Below are 25,366 nucleotides of genomic sequence, written 5' to 3'. Positions count from 1 at the left end.
CCAATATGTTGAGTAACACGAATAAACTGCATGGTTGCTATTTTGACAGAAGTTAGCATGGACCTCCACAAATGCATTATGTAAATCATAGGTAAATATCACATAGTTGATCGTAGACAATCCTGTGATACCTTTACTGGTTGGTGCAGCTGGTGTGTCAGGGACCAGTCCCTTCCATTTATTAGTATCCCAATAATTGCACTCCGGTAACATTCTACCTCTTCGGTCTGCTTTCTGCAAGCTGGGAAATAAGGATTCAAGTATATTTCATGAGTATCCCAGTGCCCTATTGGAACCTTCAGTTAAAAAATCGTTAGAAATGTCAGCATTTAGATTTCCCATTAACAACAATCTAACCTTGTTTCCATGCTCAAGTGTAGTTTCAATCAATTAAAATATCTTAAATGGGATGGAGTTATGCTGATGTGCGGAAGGTACGAACATGAATGGAATTTGGTTATTGATTTTCCCTTTTAGGAGGATTTATCGGAATACACATTATGAGAGGGAAATGAGAGAATCTCAATATTCCATGGGAATTCCATTGACAATAATATTGCAAGTCCACCTTTTGCATGACTTGTAGTTACTGACTGTGCTGGAGTACCTACAACACGGTATGAGTCCATATACATTTTTTACTTACATTACTTGTGGTTCAAGGGGTATGAGTCTGCTCTCCACATGAATCTGGTCCTTGAAGCTCATTGGGGGGGGGTCTGTGGAAGCACTTTGAGGTAGAGGGGAGGGATACACTGACAGCCTTAGGACATGCTCAGAATCGCACCTACACTATCATGAAGGATGCCCTACTCACAAGGTATAGTCTCACTCCTGACCAGTACAAGGACACGTTTAGGTCCTACAAGAAGAAGGAATCCCAAACATGGTTGGAATGTGTTGATTCTTATTGCAGGTCACTAGATGGTTGGGTGAAGGGCAGCAAGGTAACTACGTATGAGGAGCTTTACAATCTGATTGCTTGGGAGCACTGGTACAGTTTGTTTTCCGGAGCTGCGCCAGCACCCGGTTGACAGCAAGCTGACCGACCCCAGGAAGCTTGCGCAGGAAGCCGACACTGGGAGAGCACCAGGGTCCAAAAGAGGTATGGGGGAGACCATGCCAAGGGTGGGCAGGGTCCCTCTCAGACGAAAGAAGAAAGGGGGGTAAGGGTAAACAGGTGGAGTTCTCTAAAGAGCCCCAAACTGATTCCCAGGGTAAGGATTCCAAACCCCCCAGGGAAAAGAAGCCAAGGTTCTCCAAAGGGAAGCCAGTGGCAAGTGGTCCCCAACATAAGAGCTATGCATGTGACCTGGTGGGTCATGTGAGGGGGATCCCAAATACCCCGAAAGTACACTGGCACCCAATGGTGTGCCGTCCCAGGGTTTGACCACTGTAGCGCTTGGGGAGGAGTTGGTTTCAGGTGGGTGGGAACCAGCAGAAATGAACCTTGTCTCACTAGAGGACAGTGAGATGGTCCAGAGAACCCTTGTGCCTGAGAACACTAAGAAGTACAGGCAGTGGGTGACCATTAATGGACAGAGGGTGGAGGCTCTGAGAAACACAGGAGTCAGTGTGACTACCGTAAGGAGTCAGCTGGTGTCTGAAGAGCAGGTAGATCCTCAGGTACTTCACCAAGTAGTTGCAGTGGACTACTCAGAGCGCCTGTGCAGAGTGGCGCAGGTTCCCTTTGAATGGGGGGGTCTCAGGTTCCTTGAAGGTAGCTGTGAGTCCAACCATGCCTGTTGATTGTTTGCTAGGCAATGACCTGGAGGGTTCCCCTTGAAAGGAGGTGGAACACAGGTCTCACTTGGAGATGTTGGGTCTGCCTGCGTGTGTATGCAAATCCACCCTGTCAATGGCAGCCCATCAGGGAAATCAAGAGCCCCTGGAGCCTGAAACAGTGGCCCAGGGGATCGCCAAGAAGAGGAAGGGCAGGGGGCGTGGGAAACCAGCCCCAGAAGTTCCAACGGTCCGGGAGGAGGTGGAGCCTGAGGATGACATCCCTGAGCCTACAGGGGAACAGGTGGCTGAACTGGGGGAGGTACCTGAGCTATCGCAGTGGCAGCAGGAAGGGTGGCCCACCAGGGAAGCATTCTGTGCAGGACAGAAGACATGCCCTACTTTGGAGGGTTTGCAGCAACAGGCTGCAGACCAGGCGGCTGGCAAGGAGCCAGGATCACACCTGATCTATTGGGAGGATGACCTCCTGTATAGCGAGCCTAAGGTTCCTGAGCCTGGGTCAGCCTGTGTGCTGGTGGTACCCCAGTGCTTCAGATCAACCACTTCCCCTGTGGTGGGTTGTGCTTTGATGGGGGGTGTAACCTGCATGGGGTTCCCCAAGGAACTGGTATCTGATAGGCGTACCAACTTTATATCCACATATATGAAGTCTCTGTGGAAGGAGTGTGGGGTAACCTACAAGTTCACCACCCCAAACCACCCCCAAAGTAATGGTCTGGTTGAGAGATTCAACCGCACCTTAAAAGGTATGATCATGGGCCTGTCAGAGCCCTTGAGGCAGAAGAGGGAAGTCTCTTGCCATGCCTTCTGTTCGCCTACAGGGAGGTGCCTCAAAAGAGATTTGGGTTTAGTCCCTTTGAGCTGATTTATGGCCACCCTGTTAGGGGACCTTTGAGTCTCGTTGAGGAAGCTTTGGAGAAAGCTCCTAGTAAACCCCCCAGGATGTATTCAGTTACATTCTGGGTTTAAGAAACCAGACTGCCCGCTTCAGGACTCTTGCTCACGAGAACCTGGAAGCAAGCCAGGAGGACATGAAATGCTGGTATGACCAGAATGCCACTCTGGTCGAGTTTCAACCTGGACAAAAAGTGTGGGTGATGGCACCAGTGGAGCCTAGGGTGCTCCAGGATAAGTGGACTGGGCTATTTGAGGTGGTGTAGTGCAAGAGTGAAGTCACCTACCTGGTGGGCTTGCGGTCTCCAAGGAACCCTTTGAGGGACCTGCATGTCAACCGCCTCAAGCCACACTTTGAGCGGACTGAGCTGTCAATGCTCCTTGCAACAGATGATGGGGTAGACGAGGAGAGCGAGCCTCTTCCTGACCTCCTGTCTGCAGGAGAAAAAGATGGGTAAGTGGAGGGAGTGATCCTATCCCCCTCCCTGACTGAGGAGCAGCAAGATGACTGTCGCCACATGTTGGGACAGTTTCCCTCACTGTTTTCCCTGATCCCAGCAGTCACACACTTGTGCACACATGATGTGGACACTGGGGACAGTACACTCATTAAACAGTAGGTTTACAGGGTGACTGACAGGGTCATGGCATGCATGAAGGGTGAGGTATCCAAAATGCTTGCCCCATGGGTTATGGAGCACTCCAGCAGTCCTTGGGCCAGCCCAGTGGTATTGGTCCCAAAGGCTGCTGCACCTGGTGCCACTCCAGAACTCAGGATCGGTGTGGACTATCGGGGACTCACTGCGGTCAGCAAGACTGACGCATACCCCATCGCCCAAGCTGATGATCTTATTGACCGGTTGGGAGCTGCCAAGTAACTCAGTGCGTCTGATTTAACATCTGGGTACTGGCAGATTGCCTTTAACAGTGGGGGCCAAGGAGAGTTCAACATTATCTACTCCAGGTGGACACTTTCAATTTAAAGTGATGCCATTTGGGATGAAGAATGCCCCTACCACCTTTCAGAGGTTGGTCAACCAGGTGTTGGCAGGACTGGATGAGTTCAGTGCCACCTAACTGGATGACATTGCTGTGTTTAGTTCCACATGGGAGGAACTCCCACAACACCTCTGGAGAGTGTTAGAAGTTCTGCAGAAGGCATGAGCCATGACGTTGGGTAGTTGCTCCCCACTTTCAGGCTGGGGGGGAAAATGTGTTAGACTTTTCATCCTTGGCGTGGTCTCCCGCAACTTTTTGCCCCTGTTTCCCAGGTTGCTGATGTGTATTGGACTCTGATTTTGCAGTTTTTGTTACTCTGGGCTCTTTACCACTGCTAAACAGAGCTAAAGTGCAAGTGCTCCTTTACAAAATGTGGATGTAATTGTCTTATCCATGATTGGCATTTTTGATTTATTAGTAAGTCCCTAGTACAGTGCACTAGAGGTGCCCAGGGCCTGTAAATCAAATGCTACTATTGGCCTGCAACACTGGTTGTGCCACCCACATAAGTAGCTCTGTAATCATGTCTCAGACCTGCCATTGCAGTGTCTGTGTGTGCAGGTTTAACTGTAAATTCGACTTGGCAAGTGTACCCACTTACCAGGCCTAAACCTTCCCTTTTCTTACATGTCAGACACCCCTAAGGTAGGCCCTAGGTAGCCCAAGGGCAGGGTGCAGTGTATGGTTAAGGTAGGACATATAGTAATGTGCTTTATATGTCCTAACAGTGAAATATTGCTAAATTTGTTTTTCACTGTTGCAAGGCCTGTCCCTCTCATGGGGGCTACCTTTAAATCTGATTAAAGTGTAGATTCCCTTTGGGAGTGGATGGACACATGGAGTTTGGGGTCTCTGAGCTCACAATTTAAAAATACATCTTTTAGTAAAGTTGATTTTAAGATTGTGTGTTTGAAAATGCCACTTTTAGAAAGTGAGCATTTTCTTGCTTATACCATTTCCGTGACTCTGCCTGTATGTGGATTCCCTGTCTGGGTCAGTTTGACTGTTGGGCTGGTTGCACCTCACACTAGACAGTGACACAAAGGGAGCTGGGGTGTAGTCTGCATTTCCTGATGAGCCATCTGTGCTAGGAGGGAGGGGAGGAGTGGTCACTCGCACCTGAAAGGGCTGTGCCTGTCCTCACACAATGCAGTCTCCGACCCCCTGGTGAGTGTCTGGGGCCTGGCCTGGCCAAGGCAGGATTTCACATTCAAGAGAGACTTTACTTTGAAGTAGGCCTACTTCAAAGGAGAAATTGGGTAAAAGAAGGGCACCCAAAACCACACACTTTAGAACACTTCTGGAAACAAGAGGAACCTCTGCCTGGAGAAGAGCTGAAGAGCTGAGGAAGAAGAGCTGAGGAAGAAGAGCTGCCTGGCTGTGACTGTGCTTTGAGGAGCTATCCTGCAGTTGTTGCTTCTGTCAGAGTAAGAGGGCAAAGACTGGACTTTGTGTGCCTTCCATCTTGAGATGAAATCACCAAGGGCTTGATTTAGAGCTTGCCTCCTGTTGTTTGAAGTCTCAGGGATAGAAAAGACTTCTTTCTGCCAACACCTGGGGTCTCTGGAGAGACTCCTGCTCTGCCCTGTGGTGCCCATCCAGTTCCTGGGACCCTGAAAGGAGAAGCTGGCAGCCTAAGAGGAAGAAATCCATTCACAGAGCACTGTGCGGGGAAAAGATCAACGCAACTCTGACCTGTGGCTGAACAAACGACGCGCCACCAACTTCGCGGCTGAAAATCGTCGCTCGCCGGAAACGCGACCGAAGAATCGACGCACGGAACTGGAGAAACGACACACAGCATAGTTGACAGAGACCCGGAGATCAAAACCCACGCTGCGTGGTTTTTGAATCATCGTGCACCTGGATTTCCGACTCAAGCACCGCTGGGTGTGTGAAAACAACACAAGGCCTGCCCAGACCCGAGAGTGCTGACCTGCGGAGAGAAGAAACGATGCACCCGACCTGACGAAAGGAGAAACAACGTAAGGTCTCACTTGAGAGTGAAATCGACACATCGCAAGCCCTTTTTGACAGACACTCACTTGTGTGGGGTTATTTTTGAGGCACCCAAGGTGCATTTTCACGCTAACAGTGTTAGTGTGTGTTTGAAACTGCATAAAGACTCTTTTTGCTTTTTAATTGATAACTTGACTGTGTATTGTGGATTTTTGTCGTTTTGGTCTTGTTTTGTTCAGATAAATATTTCCTATTTTTCTAAACCTGTGTTCTGTCATTTTGTAGTGTTTTCATGGAGTTACTGTGTGTGTTGGTACAAATACTTTACACCTAGCACACTGAAGTTAAGCCTACTGCTCTGCCAAACTACCAAGGGGTAAACAGGGGTTAGCTGAGGGTGATTCTCTTTTACCCTGACTAGAGCGAGGGTCCTTGCTTGTACAGGGGGTAACCTGACTGTCAACCAAAGACCTCATTTCTAACATTGGTGGCAGCGGTGGGATTTGGACTTGTATTTGTACTTACATACAGTAATTAAGTGTATACTACTGTTTTGAGTGCAGACCACTACATGACCACATATTACTTGTTTGGCGATCTTTGTTTTTTTCTCTTTTGCTTGGATTTTTCTCTACATCCATTTTTGTGGTAATCTTTGATTGACTTCTGAACTTCATTTGGGAACTTTTCTGCTTTTTGGAACTTTGCACTTTTGTTGATTTTCATCATGTCCCAATCTGAAGATGCATCAGTTGGAGCTGCTTTTGACCTGGAGAAATTGGATAGCTATACCAAGGCTCAGCTAAAGCAGTTCTTTAAAGGTTTTGACTGTCACACGGCGCTCTGGGCATGCATTTCCTCCTCTTAGGCTGCCAGCTTCTCCTTTCAAGGTCCCAGGAACTGGATGAGCACCACAGGGCAGAGCAGGAGTCTCTCCAGAGACTCCAGGTGTTGGCAGAAAGAAGTCTTTGCTGTCCCTGAGACTTCAAACAACAGGAGGCAAGCTCTAAATCAAACCTTTGGAGATTTCTTCTCAAGATGGAAGGCATGCAAAGTCCAGTCTTTGCCCTCTTACTCTGGCAGAAGCAGCAACTGCAGGATGGTTTCACAAAGCACAGTCACGGGCAGGGCAGATGTTCCTCTTGTTTCAAGAAGTGTTCTAAAGTCTGTGGTTTTGGGTGCCCTTCTTATACCCAATTTCTCCTTTGATGTAGGCTTAGCTCAAAGTAAAGACTCTTTTGAATGTGAAATCCTGCTTTGTCCAGGCCAGGCCCCAGACACTCACCAGGGGGTTGGAGACTGCATTGTGTGAGGGCTGGCACAGCCCTTTCAAGTGTGAGGGGCCACTCCTTCCCTCCCTCCTAGCACAGAAGGCTCATCGGGAAATTCAGACCTCACCTCAGTTCGCTTTGTATCACTGTCTAGTGTGAGGTGCAACCAGCCCAACTGTCAAACTGACCCAGACAGGGAATCCACAAACAGGAGTCACAGAAATGGTATAAGCAAGAAAATGCTCACTTTCTAAAAGTGGCATTTTCAAACACACAATCTTAAAATGAACTTTACTAAAAGATGTATTTTTAAATTGAGAGCTCAGAGGCCCCAAACTCCACAGTCCATCCGCTCCCAAAGGGAATCTACACTTTAATCAGATTTAAAGGTAGCCCCCATGTTAACCTATGGGAGGGACAGGCCTTGCAACTCTGAAAAACGAATTTTGCAATATTTCACTGTTAGGACAAATAAAGCACATTATTATATGTCCTACCATAACCATACACTGCACCCTGTCCCTGGGGCTACCTAGGGCCTACCTTAGGGGTGTCTGATATGTAAGAAAAGGTAAGGTTTTGGCCTGGCAAGTGGGTACACTTGCCATGTCGAATTTACAGATAAAACTGCCCACACAGACATGATTACAGAGCTACTTATGTGGGTGGCACAACCAGTGCTGCAGGCCCACTAGTAGCATTTGATTTACAGCCACGGGCACCTCTAGTGCACTGTACTTGGGACTTACTAATAAATCAAATATGCCAATCATGTATAAGCCAATTACATCCACATTTTGTAAAGGAGCACTTGCACTTTAGCACTGGTTAGCAGTGGTGAAATGCACAGAGTATCCAAAAACAGCAAAATCAGAGTCCAGCACACATCAACAACCTGGGGAACAGAGGCAAAAAGTTAAGGGAGACCACACCAAGGATGAAAAGTCTAACAATAACATTCTCAGAAACAGGGTGATGTCTACTCAAAATTAACATTGATGACATTAGATTATTGTTCAGCCTGGATGAACTGGAAATGGGAAAACAAATGAAGAAAATACAATGGGGGTTATTACAACTTTGGAGGAGGTGTTAATCCGTCCCAAAAGTGACGGAAATACCACCAGCCGTATTACGAGTTCCATAGGATATAATGGACTCGTAATACGGCTGGTGGTATATCCGTCACTTTACCGTCACTTTTGGGACGGATTAACAATTCCTCCAAAGTTGTAATAACCCCCAATGTCTCTATAAACGGGAGCTGGCATAGAATTGTTAGAGGCATAAGACATTTGAATTAAGGCAGAATCTAGATTCTGCCCAACCTTCCACCAAACAGCAAGACTGACCTATGTCCTAAGGTGATCTCCATGGAATTGGAGAAAGTGAGAAGAAATTGGAATCATAAATTTGGAAACTTAACAAGGGAACAGAAAGCAATGTTGACTTTGCCAATATCAAACCTGCTGCTAAAGGTGGTAACATTGTTATAATGGACAAAATGAATTACATGAATGAAGCGGAGAGACAATTAATTGATGCAAATTGCTATGAAAAACTGAGTTATACGTCCATTACAGATGTAAACATTAGGTATGAATTTAAGTTGAACATATTGAAAGAATTGAATTTGATCAATGGAGACTAATGGAATTTTCTCAATACAACAGATTCAGTGAGTTCAATGATATACTTCTTACCAAAAGAACTTAAGGGTTTGTGGAATCCTCCTGATGGGACACCTATAGTCAAAGACTTAACATTATACTTGTAAGACACCACTGATTTACTAACATTTTGACAAAACATACAGTGGAATGAAAGCTGCAAGTTTATTACAATGAATCTTGTCTCATTTTATACCTGCACTGACCATGAGGTTTCTGATGGAGATCTTCATGTCTTTCTTTAAACAAAGAAACATACAACTGTCGCAACACAGCAAAATGTTAGTAAAATGATGACAATCTGTCTCACAAATAACACTACTTCTTACATCAACACAGAGAATTTATGCGTTTGTGTTTTAGCTGCAGGGAGCACATCTGTTAATTTCCTAGTATGTGCAGTATCAGATTAAAAAGGTGTAAATACAGGCCTAGGATCAACAAGTTCAACTTTCATTCCTACCTCTCCCATGTCAAAAATGAAGTTGGAAATTATGTGACCAAAACAAAGCTTGATACTTGGCAACCTCACCCACACAAAACACCGTGACTCCATTTCACGGAAACATATTGAGCTGCCTTCATTCTTTCTCCTAAAATGGAAAATGCACTATAACAATGCCCACTTCAAAGAATCCAGGGGTAAAGTCCCTTGTGCAACTGTCACAATTGAACAGCAGGAACACAGTCTCCACACTGATTTCAAAACACAACAATATACCACTTGCTTTGTAAAAAACAGTGCTTAGAGGTCCTCAGTATACACAAAAGACACAGCCCAACAATTTAAAATACATTTCATTCCTGTTGTAAACTGCACATGCAAATGACCCAAAGCATCCTGCAAGAGGTGACACTTCTTTACTACCTACAGCGTTACAGTTTACTGTCACCAAAGCTAACAGTATGCAAATAATAATTTTGTAGCAAACTTCTCCCATATGAACAGATGTTCTTAGTGTAAGATCTTCATTGAGCAAACATTTGACCTTTGATTGAAGAACAGCAACATGAATGTGTTAAATGTGCACCATTAAACATTTATCTGCTACTATCAAATCTTAACGGGGTGCAAATATATTTATGTTCATGCTCATCCTTGACATGGGGTGGTGCTGGACTGCTGAAGAGAAGGTTTGAGTACTGGCATATTACACACACAGGGAGATGAGAGCAATAACAAAAAGATAATTGAAATAGCTCATTCAATGAAAGGGCACAAAGAAAGGAATTTGGAGCAGGAAAGAATGTAGAAATAATTGAAAATATGTAAGAATGAGATTTCTTCATAAGCCCTAGAAAACAACATCCCCATGATTAAGCACCAAGAAACAAAATAAACACTGATAACTACTGATTTTACAATTTTTGAAAACATTGGAAAACACTGAAAAAAACACCAGGATTCACAACAACTGAAAACATAGCACGAGCTAATTCAATTCAATGCTGTTGTGTTTTATCTTTGAAATCACTTTCAAGACAAGCATGTGAGAAGATGGAATGCCAGTGTGCCGTCATGTTAAGAGAGCTTTGTGGATCTTGAGGAAAACTTTAGGTTTGGGGCTTCAGACAGTAGGGGGCATATTTATCTGATTATCACGCAGTGCAGAGGAGCAAGTAATCATGCTGCACTGCACTGTATGACAGAAAAAGGGAAGGAATGTGCTGTATTTAAGGCATTCGGTGCATTCCTCAATATTTCCCCTGTGCTGTTGCACAATCAGCTGCCCAGTGCCAACGTAGGCATCCTTGCACTATGGTGCAAGAGTGCTTGTGTTGTTTGCAGGATTGTTTTGTACCAGAAGGAACACCTTCCTTCACAAAACAATCCTGGGAGGCATATTTATTTTTCTGTGTGTGCTACAGAATGTAGCACACATAGAAAGAGGAAGAAACAAGCAGAAATTGTGATATTTCTCTTTGTTTCGCCTCCCCTGTGGAGGTGTATGATTTTGTTGCATCCCCAGGATTATAAATTCTTGTAAACTGTTGATACATCAAAATCCATGGGAGTTGTGTGGGAAAACCCATGCAATTCCCACAGAACACCTCCCCAGCCCAGAGTAAGGCAACACAGTGATTTGGTGTGTGTTGCCTTACTCCAGATTTTTTAAGCCAGTCAGAGCTTTGCAAAGTGCCTTTGCATGACTTCAAATATCTGACTTAAGATGTGCATCACTCTTGCACCACGCTGCGAGGCACAAGAGCGATGGACACTGGGTCATATTTATTTATTTATTTATTTATTGAACTTAGAATAATGCATGACACACTCCTGAAGGAGCATCGAAGTGCTTGAAATGCTGGCAAGGGCAGGTGTATTAAGAACAACCAGGTTTTTAGCATCTTCTTGAATACCCGGAAGTCAAAGCAAGAACATATGTGGGGAGGGAGTTTGCTCCACTGGAATGGATCTAAATAGGAAAATGATCTACCACTGTATCTGGCAGTCCAAATGTGTGGGGTCTGGAGAAGAGTCTTATTTGAGGACCTAACCTGCCTGGGAGGCTGGTAGTGTCTAAGTCTAGAATAAAGTAGGGCAAGTGAAGCCTTATAAAAGACCTTGTATGTCAGACAACATAGTTTGAAAATGGTACCTTTTCTAATGGGCACCCAGTGCAGTTTTTCCACAGTGGACACTTATGGAGGAAGGTTGCAGATGAGCTGAGCGGCAGTGTTCTGCACCACTTGCAGTTTGGACAAAAGAGTGTAATTTGCAGCAACCACTAGAGCATTCCCATAATCAAGTTGACTGATTATGAGAGCTTGGACCAGACTTTTCTTGGACGTTGAAGGCAACTAGGGGATACATGTCTTTAGGAGCCTCAAAGTGGCAAAACACATCCCACATGCAGACTTAACTTGGGCTCTGACAGACAGTGTGCGGTTGATTTGAACTGTCAAATTTTTCACCAAAGGGCCTGGACTGAGATTGGGGGGGGGGGCACCAGTCTGCTGACTATAGGTCTTGGGCTCTGCCAAATAGCAAGATGTCAGAGTTTGCACTATTAAGTTGAAGGCAGGTCGAAGCCATCCAGTTAGCAATTTCTGTCATACAATGAGCAAATTGGCCTCTTACTTTGTGTCGGCCAAATGAGATAAGAAGTTGGGTTCATCTGTCATTAAGTTGGAGGAAGGTTGAAGCCATTCAGGTAGCAATTTCTGTCATATAATGAGAAAATTGGGCTCTTACTTTGTCTGGTTCACTGCCAAAGGAGATAAGAAGTTAGGTGTCATCTGCATATTGCACGATCTCCACACTGCATGCTTTTACAGTCTGAGCCAGAGGTGCTACGTAGACATTGAATAGTGTAGAGCTTAGGCACGAGCTCTGAGGGACCCATTTGCTGATGTTGAGTTTGATTATCAAGTCAGTCCCTCAGCCAATGTAGTGTTCTGCTGTAGATGCCTAAAACATGGAGTCTGCAGATAAGAATAGAGTGGGAGTATGGCCCTAAGAGACTAGTGCCTGTTTAAATGTTCAGGTAAGGAGTGGCCTAATCTTTAGTCATGCTTACAGACTAGAATAGAGAGGGCCGCCATCGTGGTATTTCTAATGACTTTGGAGAGATGGCACAAAATGTCCATATAATAACCTTGAAAACGCCTTGGTAGGCACTACTCTACCATGCTAATCATTTCAGGAGTGTTATAGCTGTGTTCCTTTTTAACTAATGTAGAGTGTTTCATGCGATTCATATGTAGTTCCTCTAACTTATGGGTTTTGATTGACATAAGATTGTAATAGAAAGAGAAGACAGGCAAGTTCACAGCAGATCTATCACATTCCCTTGCATGAAGTCTGTCTATCTAATTCATGTTTTTTTAATGGTAGGTAAGACAGTTCATCTCTTGACTGCTATACATCTACATGCAAAAGAATATAGTCCATCATGGCACAAATTAGGAGGATTTTAAAGTGGTTTTGGTGACCCCCTGCTTCAAGCTGCATTAGAACTGTTGCCTTTTTGTGAAATCAATGTTTCTGTCCACAATGGAAAGTTTTCTTAAGAACATTACCACATGGTGGACATTTGATATTATCACGTACTTAGCAACTCTACAAGGGACTCTAGCAGAGAATCAATTAGATCTTGCAATACATTTGATCACCGTGTGTGTATCAGCTTTTTCAGTTTTAGGATTTTTGCCTTTAATGCACCACTCTGGCCCTTGAGCATAAAAATTACTTGATGCTCATGGCAACACTGTTTATGGTTCATATTAAACTCTTCAAAGCAATTATTTTTTAATTCAGTCTTCAATTTAATTTTGTATTGTTCAATTGAATTAATGCTGTATCTATTTTTATGGTAATCAAACCTTTGAAAAAATATTACAATGATGCTTCACCAATTAATAGGATACCAGTTAGTATTGAGTCTTCATCAATGCATAGCATTTCCTTCTTATATCAATATTGGCATTATTGCACAGGCGATAAAGGGACAAAAATATTTGCTGCTAAATATTCTGTGGATTGGACCAAAAAAGTTAAAAGTTTTTATGTCTCCACAAATGCAATGTGTTTATTCTCATTTTTGTTATCATCCACATTCTTGACCTATGACGAGTTTTCCTAGACATGAGATTTGGCTTGATTGAAAACAGTTCTGCAAAGTTGCTGAATTGTTAATTTGTTCCTATTGAAATTTATCAAATACAACAGACAGAAATATCCTAAGAAAACATTAAATTTGATAGGATTTTGAAAAAGAGCACATTATTTTACATAGTTTACATATTTGTAATCAATGCTTTACTTTTTAAAGTTATTGTTAGACCTGTAAGCCTTATGGCGGTTATTTGCTGAAATTCGTTTTTGTTGGCTTTAGGACTCTGTGCACTTTACCACTGCTGCCAGTGCTAAAGTGCTTGTGCCCTTTTCCTTAAACTTGGTCTAACTGGCTTAAACCAGATTGGCATATTTCATTTACTTATAAGTCCCTTGTAGAGTGGTATACCATATACCCCGGAGCTTTTAAATGAAATGGTACTAGTGGGCCTGAAACACATACTGTGACACCCACTTAAACAGCCCCTTAAAACATGTCCCAGGACTGACATTGCAGCCTGAAAGCAGTTTAAAACTTCTAATTTGACTTAGCAATATAACCGTCTTGCCAAGCCTTAAACTCCTCTTTTATTACAAATAAGTCAGCCCTAAGGTAGGACTTAGGGGGCCATAGGGAAGAGGGCATTGTAATTAAAAGGTTGGACATGTACCTTTACATTTCACAATTACTGGTAGTAAAAAACTCTTACATACATATTTCACTACTGTGAGGCCCACTTCTCCCATAGGATAACATTGGGTTGCCTTTTTGAAATATTAAGTACTAAAGTTTGATTGGGAACAGGTCAACATTTCATGTTTGGTGTCTGAGAAATTGCAATTAAAAATCCTCTTTAATGGTAAAATCAGATTTTTAAGTTACAAGTTTGAAAATTCTACTGTTTGAAAGTTGGAATTTTCCTGACCTAACCCTTTGGTCCCTGAGGCCTGTTTCTGGGTCACATGACCAGGTGTAGTTGGCAGTTGGACTTTATTTATTCCTCCTGGAGAGACGTAAAATACTGTAGAGGAATTAGGTGTGCCTGGATGGGCGATCAAGTGGCAGAATGGGGCGGAGCTGGACATGGCCCCACTTGCAACTAAATAGACTGTGCTCTACCTTCACGCAAATAACACGCCACCTCTGCATTGTTCATACAGCCAGCTTGGTGCCAGAGAAGGAAAGTCAGAAAATTCCAAGCACTTCAAAGGGAATTATCTAAAAACTTCTCCTACTTCAAAGGAAGTGGCTGATATAGGACCCTCAAACCCACTTTCTGGAAGGACTCTCAGAGGATTGCCTACTGCTGTGGCCTGCTGCATACTACAGAAGACAGCTTTGGTACACCTGGAAGGACTGCTTTGCTGTCTGAACCTGCCTGAATGCTCAAAGCTTGCCCTGCTGCTTGTGCCCTGTTCTAATTCTGAACCTAGGAGTAACAGAGTGAATCCAAGGGCTAGTTGGATGGCCTCCTGATCAGAGTCTCAGGGACAGAAAGGGCTCCAACCATCTTGAATCCGCACCTGGGACTTGAATGAGTCTTAGACCTCCATGTGGTGCCACTCTAGCCCTGGGCCCTTGGTAGTGGTCCTAAATGTGCCCAAATATTCAAAATCCAAAACGTGGGACCCTGTCAGTGTGAACCACATAAGTTACTAAATTAACCTGTGACTAACCCTCTGGTAGCGTGACACAAAAACAGTCAGGCTAAGGTTAGGGGCAATGTGTAAATTATTTATGCAGCACTCAAACAGTAATAAAGTGAAAACACAGCACAAGAAAAATTCCACACCAATTTACAACAATACAGTAAATGGTAATAAAGCATCTAACATCAAAACAACATAAATCCAATCAGTGGAAATAGTGTTATTATTTTTTAACGTTTAAAATAGAAAATAGTTCCTCAAAGATGAAAGCACCAGACTGTTCATCTATTCACCCAAGGTGCATCACCGTTTGGCCTGACTTTGCGATAGATCCTGCTACATTCTTCTCAGTGGAAGCAAATCATGTTCAGAGGTCCTTTGTGAAATGGCCTTGCGAGACACTTGGGTGCTACGGTCCCAATCCACACTTTGATTCTAACCTGAGTTCCATTGCGGTTGGCCATATATTTTACTCTGACCTGGTCTCTAGAGACTAGATGTACGTTTCGATCTTTTGGCTCTAGTTTTTACTAAAAACTGAAAATTCATAATTCTGGTACTATTGATAGGATTTTTGCCATTTTGGTTTCAAATAATCTATTAAACTTTATTTTTCGAAATTGGTGTGGGATTTTTTTTGTGTTGTGTTTTCATTTTATTACCGTTTGTGTGCTGCATAAGTACTTTACACACTGCCTTTATGTTAAGCCTGACTGCTGTGTGCCAACCCAGCAAAGTCTTAGGCACAGGGAAATTTTGTGACTTTTGTGGTTCACTCTGACAGGGATTGTGGCATTTGCTTGAAATGGGTTAACCCCTCATTCAACAGACAACACAATTTATATCTCAGTTACTAATAGGACAGTGGTAAATGTAGGCATTGTTCAAAAGTGATACAGTCATTTTGAAATTTCAAAAAAGAGGAATTGATAATTTTCATATATAAACATATTTTAGTATTCAGTATTTCTTCTCAGGGAAAACATTTTAGATTTCAACTAGGGAAACGTAGTAAATTTCAAAGCACTCTGCTGGTTCCCGTGGGCTCAAAAATAAAAGTTTAAACTCCTTGTGCCATCCTCATGGATTCCTGGAATAAGGACTATGAATATATTTAAAAGTTGTTCCCTCTTAGATCCTTTTAGACCCCAGCCTAAGGCCTATCCTCAGCCATGTTGCCCCTAATTCACCCAAATGATCACAGATGTCAGGTTCTGCGAGGCAGATCATTGAGCTGACTGTGCCTCAGACGTTGAAAAGACTGAAATCACACTTCGTAGCATAACCTCACCACCTACGATTCACTAAACTTTAAAGTTAGCTTTCTTTAAAAGACATTGTACTATAAAAGAAATGAAGAAAGAATGTCAAATACAGGTGTCTTTGCCTCCTCAGATTGAACTTTAGCTATTGTTTTCTAAACTTCTCCCCTACTCATTTCTTTTTTCTATCCTCCATGGTTCACTACTATACGCTTGTGCATCTCTAGTTTTAGACAGAAATAAGACCACAGGCTTCAGACTCACCTGTGGCCGTGGGTGGCCAGTAACCAGACACGTCAACTCTAGTGTTTCACCTTCACGAATGGTGTAGACTCTTTCCGAGTAACGCTCCTCCTCTATATTACAAGCCAGTCCTGAATGGACAATTCTCACTGTGGGCGGAGCTGTCAATAGAGAAAGAAGGAAAAAATATAATGCTATGAGTCAATTGGCAAGCAAAATGTTACAATACAAATAGCATCACTAGGTTTTCCGGTCATAAAGTGATCATTTAAATTTCTGTTTTCCCGTGGGGCTACTGTAGCATTTTGCAGCTCACTTTCATTATGAAAGGCCCAATATCGGACAAAGCCATTAGAGAACTCCTTACTTACATTTCACAACACTATCTAGACACTGTAAAATTGATTGCGGAACACATAGCAGTGTGGGAATGTTAAGTACAAGAAGAGAAGTAATTGCATACAATTTTCCATGCACTTTTTAAATCATCTTACCTTAGCTACTGAGAGAAATTGTTATACACATGATGCATTAAGGTGCACAAAGTAAAAGCTTAGTTACATAAATATGGAAACTCAAAGTGAATCAGTACTGGGAGGAAGATACACCAACAATTAGATTGATCTCAGGCGTTCATAAGTAATTGAAGAACACTGTGTAGATCAAAGCAAATCAAGATGATCAGAAAATGACCAATATTGTTTATCCTCGCCAGTGTCAACCCCAGGAACTTTTGGATATAAATGTATTCAATGTTGCATAGAACTGTTTTAATACATCCTCTGGATTTATGAAGTAGCATTAATTTAGGAAAAGCAGATTTAAGGCCTGATTTAGATTTTGGCAGACAAGGGTGCTCTCCGTCACAAAGGTGACGAATATCCCATCTGCAGACCATAGGAAATAATAGGATTTATATTTTGGCGCACAGGATATTCGTCACCGTAGTGACAGAGTAACCTGTCCATCAAAATCGAAATCAAGCCCTGAGTCTAATATCCACTGACAATGATGATAAAGTTGAATTTGATAAATCTAGGTTTACAGTATAGCAATAACTTTGCGTATTTCAGTGGGGGCATCTTTAACATAACCAAGCAGCTCAACCAATGGTGTCCGTTAAGCGCATAGTGCGTGAACAGCTTTCTGGTATCAAAAACCTCAGTCTAGAAGCGTGCAACTCTAGGGCACTCCCACACCAAATGAAAGAAGGTAGCAGTAGGGGCAGCACAATGCCACCAGTGTAGCTCTTTTGGTAAACCCATCCCTTGTAGCTGAACCGGTGTACAGTATAATTGGTGCAGGTATTTAAAATGAATAAGATGGAGCCTTGGAGAGGCCCAGGAATGGAAGTAAAAGTAACACCATTGTTCCTTGCTGACAGGGGATGCCAAATCCCCTGCCCAGGTGTCTTAGTGTGAAATCATAGTGTACAAGTGAGTGATGAGCCAGTGAGGTGATGAATTGGTAAGCAGCACCTCGAAAGCATGGAACGTTGGGGGGGTGCTGGAAAGGTGTCAAGTATAGCATGCAGGGCTTCCTGCAGCTGAAGGTAAGTAAGGCCCTTTGTAAGTGTGGATGCAGGGCCATAAGATACTTTCCACTGAAAAATTAAGGTCTCCTCCAGATAGACATCCCCTAAAGTCATCAACTGCAGGTGTCGTAAGCGAGCACCCGTGTCCGCAGTCACATGAATTAGAAGGTCATGCACGAGTGACACCTATGGGGCTTACAAGTGATTGACTCTTCCCCTTTGACACAGGTTATCACAAGCTTAACCATGTTAGCCACAGTGTCAATCTGAGCATGGAGGCATATGGGAGGGAGGTACAAAGCAGCCTGTAGCAGGCAGGGGGCAATGTGATCCTGTTGTGGTGCTGTGTGCGGTTGGAACACTGCATGGTGCAGACAGAAGTGGGTGAATTGTGCCTGTGTGCAATAGAAGTATAAATCCATGTCTGTAGCTCAGAGTCCACCCTGCTCAAAGGAGGGAGTCAGCACCTATTATGCCACCCGAGGCTGCCTCCTGGCCAAGACTAGTGCTACAAGTGGAGGCATTGATGAAAACGAACCAGCAGCGGAAGTGTGAGACTGATGAAGAAATATAGAAATTTGGGGAGTTTCATCATTTTGGCTAAAGTGATACTCCTCATGAGAAGGGTCAGTGGCACTGGCAACTTCATCTATGTGGACACTCGGTCCTCCAGCCATGTCATCAACCATTCATCGTTTTCATGGCATAGATCATCCAGGTTACAACTAAGCTGACCTTCCAGGTATTTAACTGGGTCAACCGCCCACAGCAAGAGTAACTCAGACTCAAAGGCCTGCATGACAACAGGGAGTGGCAATATTCGTTTTCGACCAGTTGATAGGAATGCCAGTGATAGAGCGTTCCGTACTAATAAATTACCTGTATCTGGACGCTCTTGGGTCGATGAATCTTTTGACCAAGTGGGACTCTCTTCACCCGAGATCAATCAATTTAATCTAATCAATAATCAATAACGAACATAAGCAATACCCTGATCAACATAACACTTAACAATTAATCCAGAAAACATTTCGGCGAACCATGACCTTTCGGCCATGAATAACCACACCAGTTTATTCAAAGTTAATGAATTTATTTCCCTATATTAACAAAGCTAGCACAATATATATGTGTCTCAACACCAAATGATATATGTAAATGAACATTAATAGCTGTCCATAACGGCGGAAAAGATGCAATCTATGCAGTATTTGAATAACAATGCATTCGATAATAGCAACGCAAACCACTAAAACTATAATCTGTAATGAGCTAATTGAATACATTAGTCAGCATAACAAGGTCTCAAATTGCATTGTGCAACAAATGAATCCTCATCTAACCTCAAATTAGCATCTGCATGTGGGACTTCATGCAAAAACAATTTAGCAACATAGATTTGGAAAACTCCTAACTAGGGCTCTTATCAAAATCAGCAGTTGGTTACCTAAAAGAAACACAATGCAATTGTACATTTTCCTTTCATATTTACCAAATTCAATCAGCATTCAAGGAAGTCTTCGTCTCACAGGTACCGGTTTTCGATCAGCATGGGGCGGGGCAAAGGGGCAGGGTGGACAGGACAATTGCCTCACGGCGGCAAGATAAACTACTACTTCATGCAAAGGGGCAGTTCAAAGTTAAAGTCTCTAGGGCATGAATTACTTAAAGTCTCTTTCTCTCGATTAGAGAAAGCATCAAAGTCTCATTCAAAATTGGCGTCAAACATCAATTGGCATCGTAGAAGATGGCAAAATGACGAAGTCGGCAAGATGGGCCATAATGACTGCAATGTCCTGCAAATGGCTAATGTCCAATGTCTAATGTCTGATGGCTAATAGGTAATGGACGCTTGCTTTTGTGCACCAGGTTTAAATAAACAACAGTTCAAATCCAGTAGGGTCTTCCATTGGAGGGTTCATAGGTTGGCTTCAAATTGTCCAATCAAAAACTACAATTCACAAGCTTCTACCTAGGCATACATTATCCTTGGATTCGGGAACGTAAGTTGCAACATATTTTACCAATTAACTCACTTTCAGAGCTTCCATTGTCTGCACCTGCAGATTGACCTTGGAGCAAGAAGAAGATGCCAGGCTGGCACGAAACCTTAAAGATAAGCATGTGAACCGATCTCACTGGAAAAGTACAGCTTCAAGCAGGAATACACGTTTATTAGCACATTAGAAAAACACGAGCATCTAAACCGTGAGACAAGGCAACTAGGCCGAAGCCTCCACTAAAGTTATGCTAAGCTAGAACATTTCAAACAAGCAAATCATAGCACACGTTTACGGTTATGTCAGATTAGTACAATTCTAATACATCACGTTATATAAAGCACGCTTATAAATGTTGGCGAACTACTCTGAGGGCACATTTGTCCCCGTACAATCTTTATTAGTTCGGTTAAAGTCACACTTGATTATTGCAGCACTACGATTATGCGCTAATAAATGAAAAACCTTCATTTCTGCGTCATCACCAGCAAAGCCTCCGAAACAAATTATCTCCCGGATGAGAGGCTATAGATCGGATTGAGGGCCCTGGACATATAAGGCAATGTTGTTAGTATACATTGAGAGCAATATCCACCTTGGAGTAATAGCAAGCCTGCAGTGTGCATAATACTGCCGCAATCAAACAGCTAAGGGCTCCATCAAAGGTAGAGTTAATTAGAATCCATCATAGAAAGTACATACAGTTTGGGGAGGAGAAATGCTGATGACAGTACTAGTGTGCACTGAAGATATATAAAAAAATGAAAATTCAATGTCATCATGCCTGTGAATGTGCATTAATGAATGGTGATAGAAGTGAAATATTCATGAATAAACAATGAGGCCATGTGTTTTTTCAGCTGCAAAGTTAAGTTTCATCTCTTCAGTAAACATAATTCCAGGGAGCACTAGGTCTACAGATTTTGAGCTTAAATGACCCCTGTCGCTCTCATAGAATTTTTCAATGGCATTAGGAATATATTCAGAATCTTTTTGTAGCTAAGCACTTTCTGCCATCTGAAGACATGTAGGAACTCTATAATATGAGGAATAGCAAGCAGGGCTGGACAAGCCTTTTATTTAACCAGTTGGCTGGATTCCTTGGAGACTGGCTTTGAAAGCTCAGGGCTGCTTCTGGTGTCTCTGTCACATTCCCTAGCTCCTCAAGGTTAATTGCAGCAGGCACTTGGAGGCTTCATGAGACACAGAAAGAGAGGGGGCGAAGGAAGGTGGAGAAAAGGTGGAGATAAGGGGTCAAGAGAATAGAAAGATAGAGAGAGATTGTGCAAAGGAAGCTGGGCTAGTTTGAGCATTTTTGAGCATCTTTGGCAGAGCTGCTATGGTTCTCTAGCCCTGCCCTGATAGCAAGCAATTAGTGTGAGGTTGTTCACTGGTGTCACCATGGCCTTTTGTTAAGCGGGAGAAACAACATTGTTTATAAGCAAGGTACTCAGTTAAATTTTCAAAAAACAGTCTGGATCTAGATGATACTATTTACAACTAGAATTTCCACAAGTCAGTCATGGACAACAGTCGTGTCTGCATTAAGCAGATATCTCTCTTGCCTGCTCAGCTATGTTCCATAGCTCTTAGGGCAATGTGAGAACATTGTGTAGCATGCTGTACAAGGTAGGACTGTTTCATTAGCATAACTTGAAAAAGGGATTGGAAAACACACCTTTTTCCCTATTTTCTTTCAAAAATGGCTTGATGGGGCATACTTTCATAGATAACTCCCTTGCAGCGGTTGGCTCGCTCTATTTCTCTGAACGGAACGGGGGGCTGGAATAACAAATGTTCCAGGGGCTACTTTTGCCTTTTTACCCACTGTATGAAAGCATATATTTGTTCTGCTAAAGTCGTTTAATTGACTGATTCCTTTATTGTCATCTTTTATGCCATTTAATTTTCTTACATCCTGTAGAGACTGCAGAGCTCACGAAAATGCAATACCATTTTTAATTAGTTCACTGCAAAACAGGACATCTGTTGTTTTATAATATTGTCTTGAAAATGAACAACAAACTCATATTTCCTTGAAACATTTAAATCTTCTTAGCTAAGGTTAATGATGGAAGGACGAGAACATATCCAATATGTAAATGTTTATAATTGCAGTTCTGCATCCTAAGTGTTATTTACAATATTTGCATCCAAGAAGATGAAAGATATAATTCTTTGCTAATGTAGTCAACACTGCCATCTCCATTTGGAGAGCTACGAAACAAAGCGGATGCTAATGCGTACAGCATTGTCAATAGTATGATAATATATTAATGAAAATAAACAAAAATATATACGTGTGTGAAGATATATGTATATACCTACTCTCACTTTCTCTCTCTATATATATAAATATATATATATATATATAGAGAGAGAGAGAGAGAGTTCCAAAATAAGGAGAGACAACAAAGTTTGATAACCTAATATGGAGTAAGATTCCATTCTGTTAAGGTTTGTGTGCAAAATTATATGAATTAAAAAAAACAAAAAAAAACCAATGGAATTAGGATCTAACATGAAACACAATTCCAAACTACAAGCCTTGTGCCTTGTGTCAACCTCTGTATTCCAAGTCATGACAGTGTTTATGTTTTTTTAAATGGGTGATATCAACATTTCTTATATTTACAGATGGACAGTTCATGCTTACTCGTTGCATAACTTTTTTGGGGTCCTCAGCTCCTAGTGTTTGCTGAATTGAATTTGGTTCCCAAACACATCCAACGAAATGTTTATGGCCATACTCGAGATGCTGTGGATTCTCAGTTTTCACTCCCTTGTTCATGTGTCTCTGAGACAAGATGCCCATGCCCTTACATTATCACTTTTCTGTTTTCCATTTCACTCCCCAAGTCTTAGGCCCTCATTCTGAGTCTGACTGTCCAAGGACTGCCAGACTCGTGGCAGCGGTCTGACCACCACCAAAGCAGTGGTCTGACCGATTTGATGGTGGTCAGACCACCACATTATGACCGTGGGGGTTCGGTCACGGTCGGGCTGCCAGCACTGCCAGTTTTCCTCCACTGGAGATTACGACCCCACTCTCTGCCAGCTTTTACAAGGTGGTAGCACAGCCATGTAAAAGCTGGCGGAGACAGGGTGCAGGGGGCCCCATGGGGGCCCGGCACTGCCCATACACTTGGCATGGGCAGTGCAGGGCCCCCACAGACAGTCCTGTTGCGCTTTTCATTGTCTGCTTAGCAGACAGTGAAAACCGTGTCGGGTGCTGTTACACCCTACGCACCGCAACACTGCAGCCGGCTCAATGACGAGCCGGCATCAATGTTGTGGGTTGTTTCCCACTGACCCTGCGGGCGGAAAGCTGATCAAGCGGGAAACTGGAATAGGTGCCGCAGGAAGGTCACCACACTGGTGGTAACCTGACAGCGGGAGTTTGGCGGGTGGCCGTTTCTGCCCACAAAACTCAAAATTAGGTCATTAACCAAGTAACGCAGCACGGCCCATATACCTTTTCATCTGTTTTAAACATGCCAGTACATGTTTGTCATGAATCTAAACCACTCTACAACTACAATTTTAAAACTACCAATTGCTGATTTACAAAGAGGTCTCAAATCTAAAAAAACTTAGGGCCAGATGTATCAAAGGTTTTTACTCATTCTGTGTCTATGGGAAATAGTGTTCATACATATGGCCCTTTGAGTGTTGATTTATGCAAGATACCAGTACATCTCAAAAGGACATAAAGTACAGTCAGCGTCGGCTTCTCCGTTATGGTGGAGGAGCATTGCTGTACTGCTGAGAGTCGGTAGTGGCAAACATGAAAAATAAAATGATAATAAAACAATTTTATTATAATTTTATTTTTCACTGATCAAGAGCCAGCTGATTCTTAGGGTGGGGCCATCCTGACAGACAGCACCAGGGAGGAGGAGTGGTGGGCATTGTAATTGCACATGTTGGTTTGGCTGGCTGTGTTAGAACAGCCAAACCAACATGCGCACTCAGATTTCTCCAAACTGAGCTGTGTTGCACAGCCAGATGAAGTACAGGCACAGGCAACTGCAAAAAAATCACTGCTTCAAAGGGAAGTAAAAGGTAACTTTTAAACTTCACACTCACTTTTGAGTGAAGTTGAAAAGCTTCATATTACACAGTTTATTAAGTTGCCAAGACTCCTAACTTTACCACTGAAAAAAAAAGATTTTCCAAAAGTGTTTTTGTCATAATTGTGATAAAATTCTATTGCTAGGGGTTGTTTTCTTTACTATTTTATTTAAAGGTTCCAAAACTATGTATAGATTTTGAAGTTCATGAAGAGAAGTAAACACTTTGTAGCTTCACACTACTCTACTGATTCAAAATAGGTAAATGCAAAGAACAATGCTCTGAAACCAGTAACACTGAAAATGAATGGTAAATAGAAAAAAGCCAAGCGTGCCCTAATGTCCTCCTGAGATCCACAAATGATCTTGGCGCCTTCACTTGCTAATCTGTAAATGCTTTTGATAGAAATTAATGTGCTCATTTCGTTGCACATTTATTAATACACTTATAGCAAAATCTATAAACGGTACAGGTATTTGGGTTGATGAATGCTAATATTGGAACAAGAGGAGCAAGTAAAACAAGCTGGCAAGCACTTGCGCCGAACAGTATGTAGTAGCAAGTGAAGATGTTCATGCTTAGCGCTAGTAACTTTTTTATGCTTGAAATGGTCCAGATGAAGGCTGTATTTGATGCGAATTCAAAGACACTGACTTGATTTTCAGCAAAAACATTTTTAAGCAGGACAACAATGTGCAACTGTATGACAGATTTGCATCTTCACTGGAAGAATATTCTTGCTGCATTCCAATATTTAGGAAGTTGCCCATATGGAGCTTTGACTCACAAACCAGACAAATGTTTTGCCAAACAGAATTCATCAAGCAAAACTGATGTCTTGATGATTTTCTATGTGATGTTCTCTGTGAATCAACATGCATTGCCTAGTTTTCCTGAAACAAACTATAAACATGTTCCTCAAATGGATTAAAACTTCCACAATCAACAAGAAGAGCACCAGAAATCTGGAATCTGACAGATTGTGCACGCACTCTTATTTCAGACAACTTGCTACAAGACTCTAGGGTGCATATTTACTACTTTTTGGCGCAGGGCAATGCTGCAAACCTTCTTGGTCCGCTGCCCTGCATCAAAAGAAATGGGGAGGTATGCAGCATATCTACAGGATATGCTGCATTCCTGTTCTTTTCCCCTGCGCTGGAGTCACAATGGGCTGCCATGCGCCGAAACAGGCACCCTTGCACCATGCTGCAAGGGTGTCTGCTTTGCGGGCATGATTGTTTTTATGCAGGAAGGGACACTTTCCTGCACAAAGCAAATATGACAGGTGTTTTCCTCTTTCTATGTGTGCAGCAGGATGCAGCACACATAGAAAAACGAAAGAACGAGGAGAAGTAAAGGTATCTCTCCTCAATTTGCCTCCCTTTTGCCTCCCCTGGGAGGTGTAGGAATTTGAAGCATTCCTAGGTTTACAAATCCTTATAAATATGGGAATGCATCAAAATCCATGGGTGTTGCATGGGAACACCCACCACAACAGTGATGGAA

General features: G+C 42.7%; 1 protein-coding gene across 4 annotated transcripts in view; it reads right to left on the bottom strand.

Moving 5' to 3' along the window:
• The window catches only part of MDGA2 (MAM domain containing glycosylphosphatidylinositol anchor 2), a 1,412,234-nt gene that overhangs the window by 1,004,011 nt on the left and 382,857 nt on the right, over positions 1-25,366 (bottom strand). For all 4 annotated transcript variants that reach the window (XM_069208709.1, XM_069208707.1, XM_069208708.1 and 1 more), the window contains exon 2: positions 16,271-16,410. In XM_069208709.1, coding sequence (XP_069064810.1) covers positions 16,271-16,410 — 140 coding nt within the window. The remainder of the gene's footprint in view (positions 1-16,270; positions 16,411-25,366) is intronic.

The sequence above is a fragment of the Pleurodeles waltl genome, chromosome 9, assembly GCF_031143425.1.
Source record: "Pleurodeles waltl isolate 20211129_DDA chromosome 9, aPleWal1.hap1.20221129, whole genome shotgun sequence".
Lineage (NCBI taxonomy): Eukaryota > Metazoa > Chordata > Amphibia > Caudata > Salamandridae > Pleurodeles > Pleurodeles waltl.
Note: the sequence above shows the minus strand (reverse complement) of the source record. Positions and strands in the feature narration are given on the sequence as shown.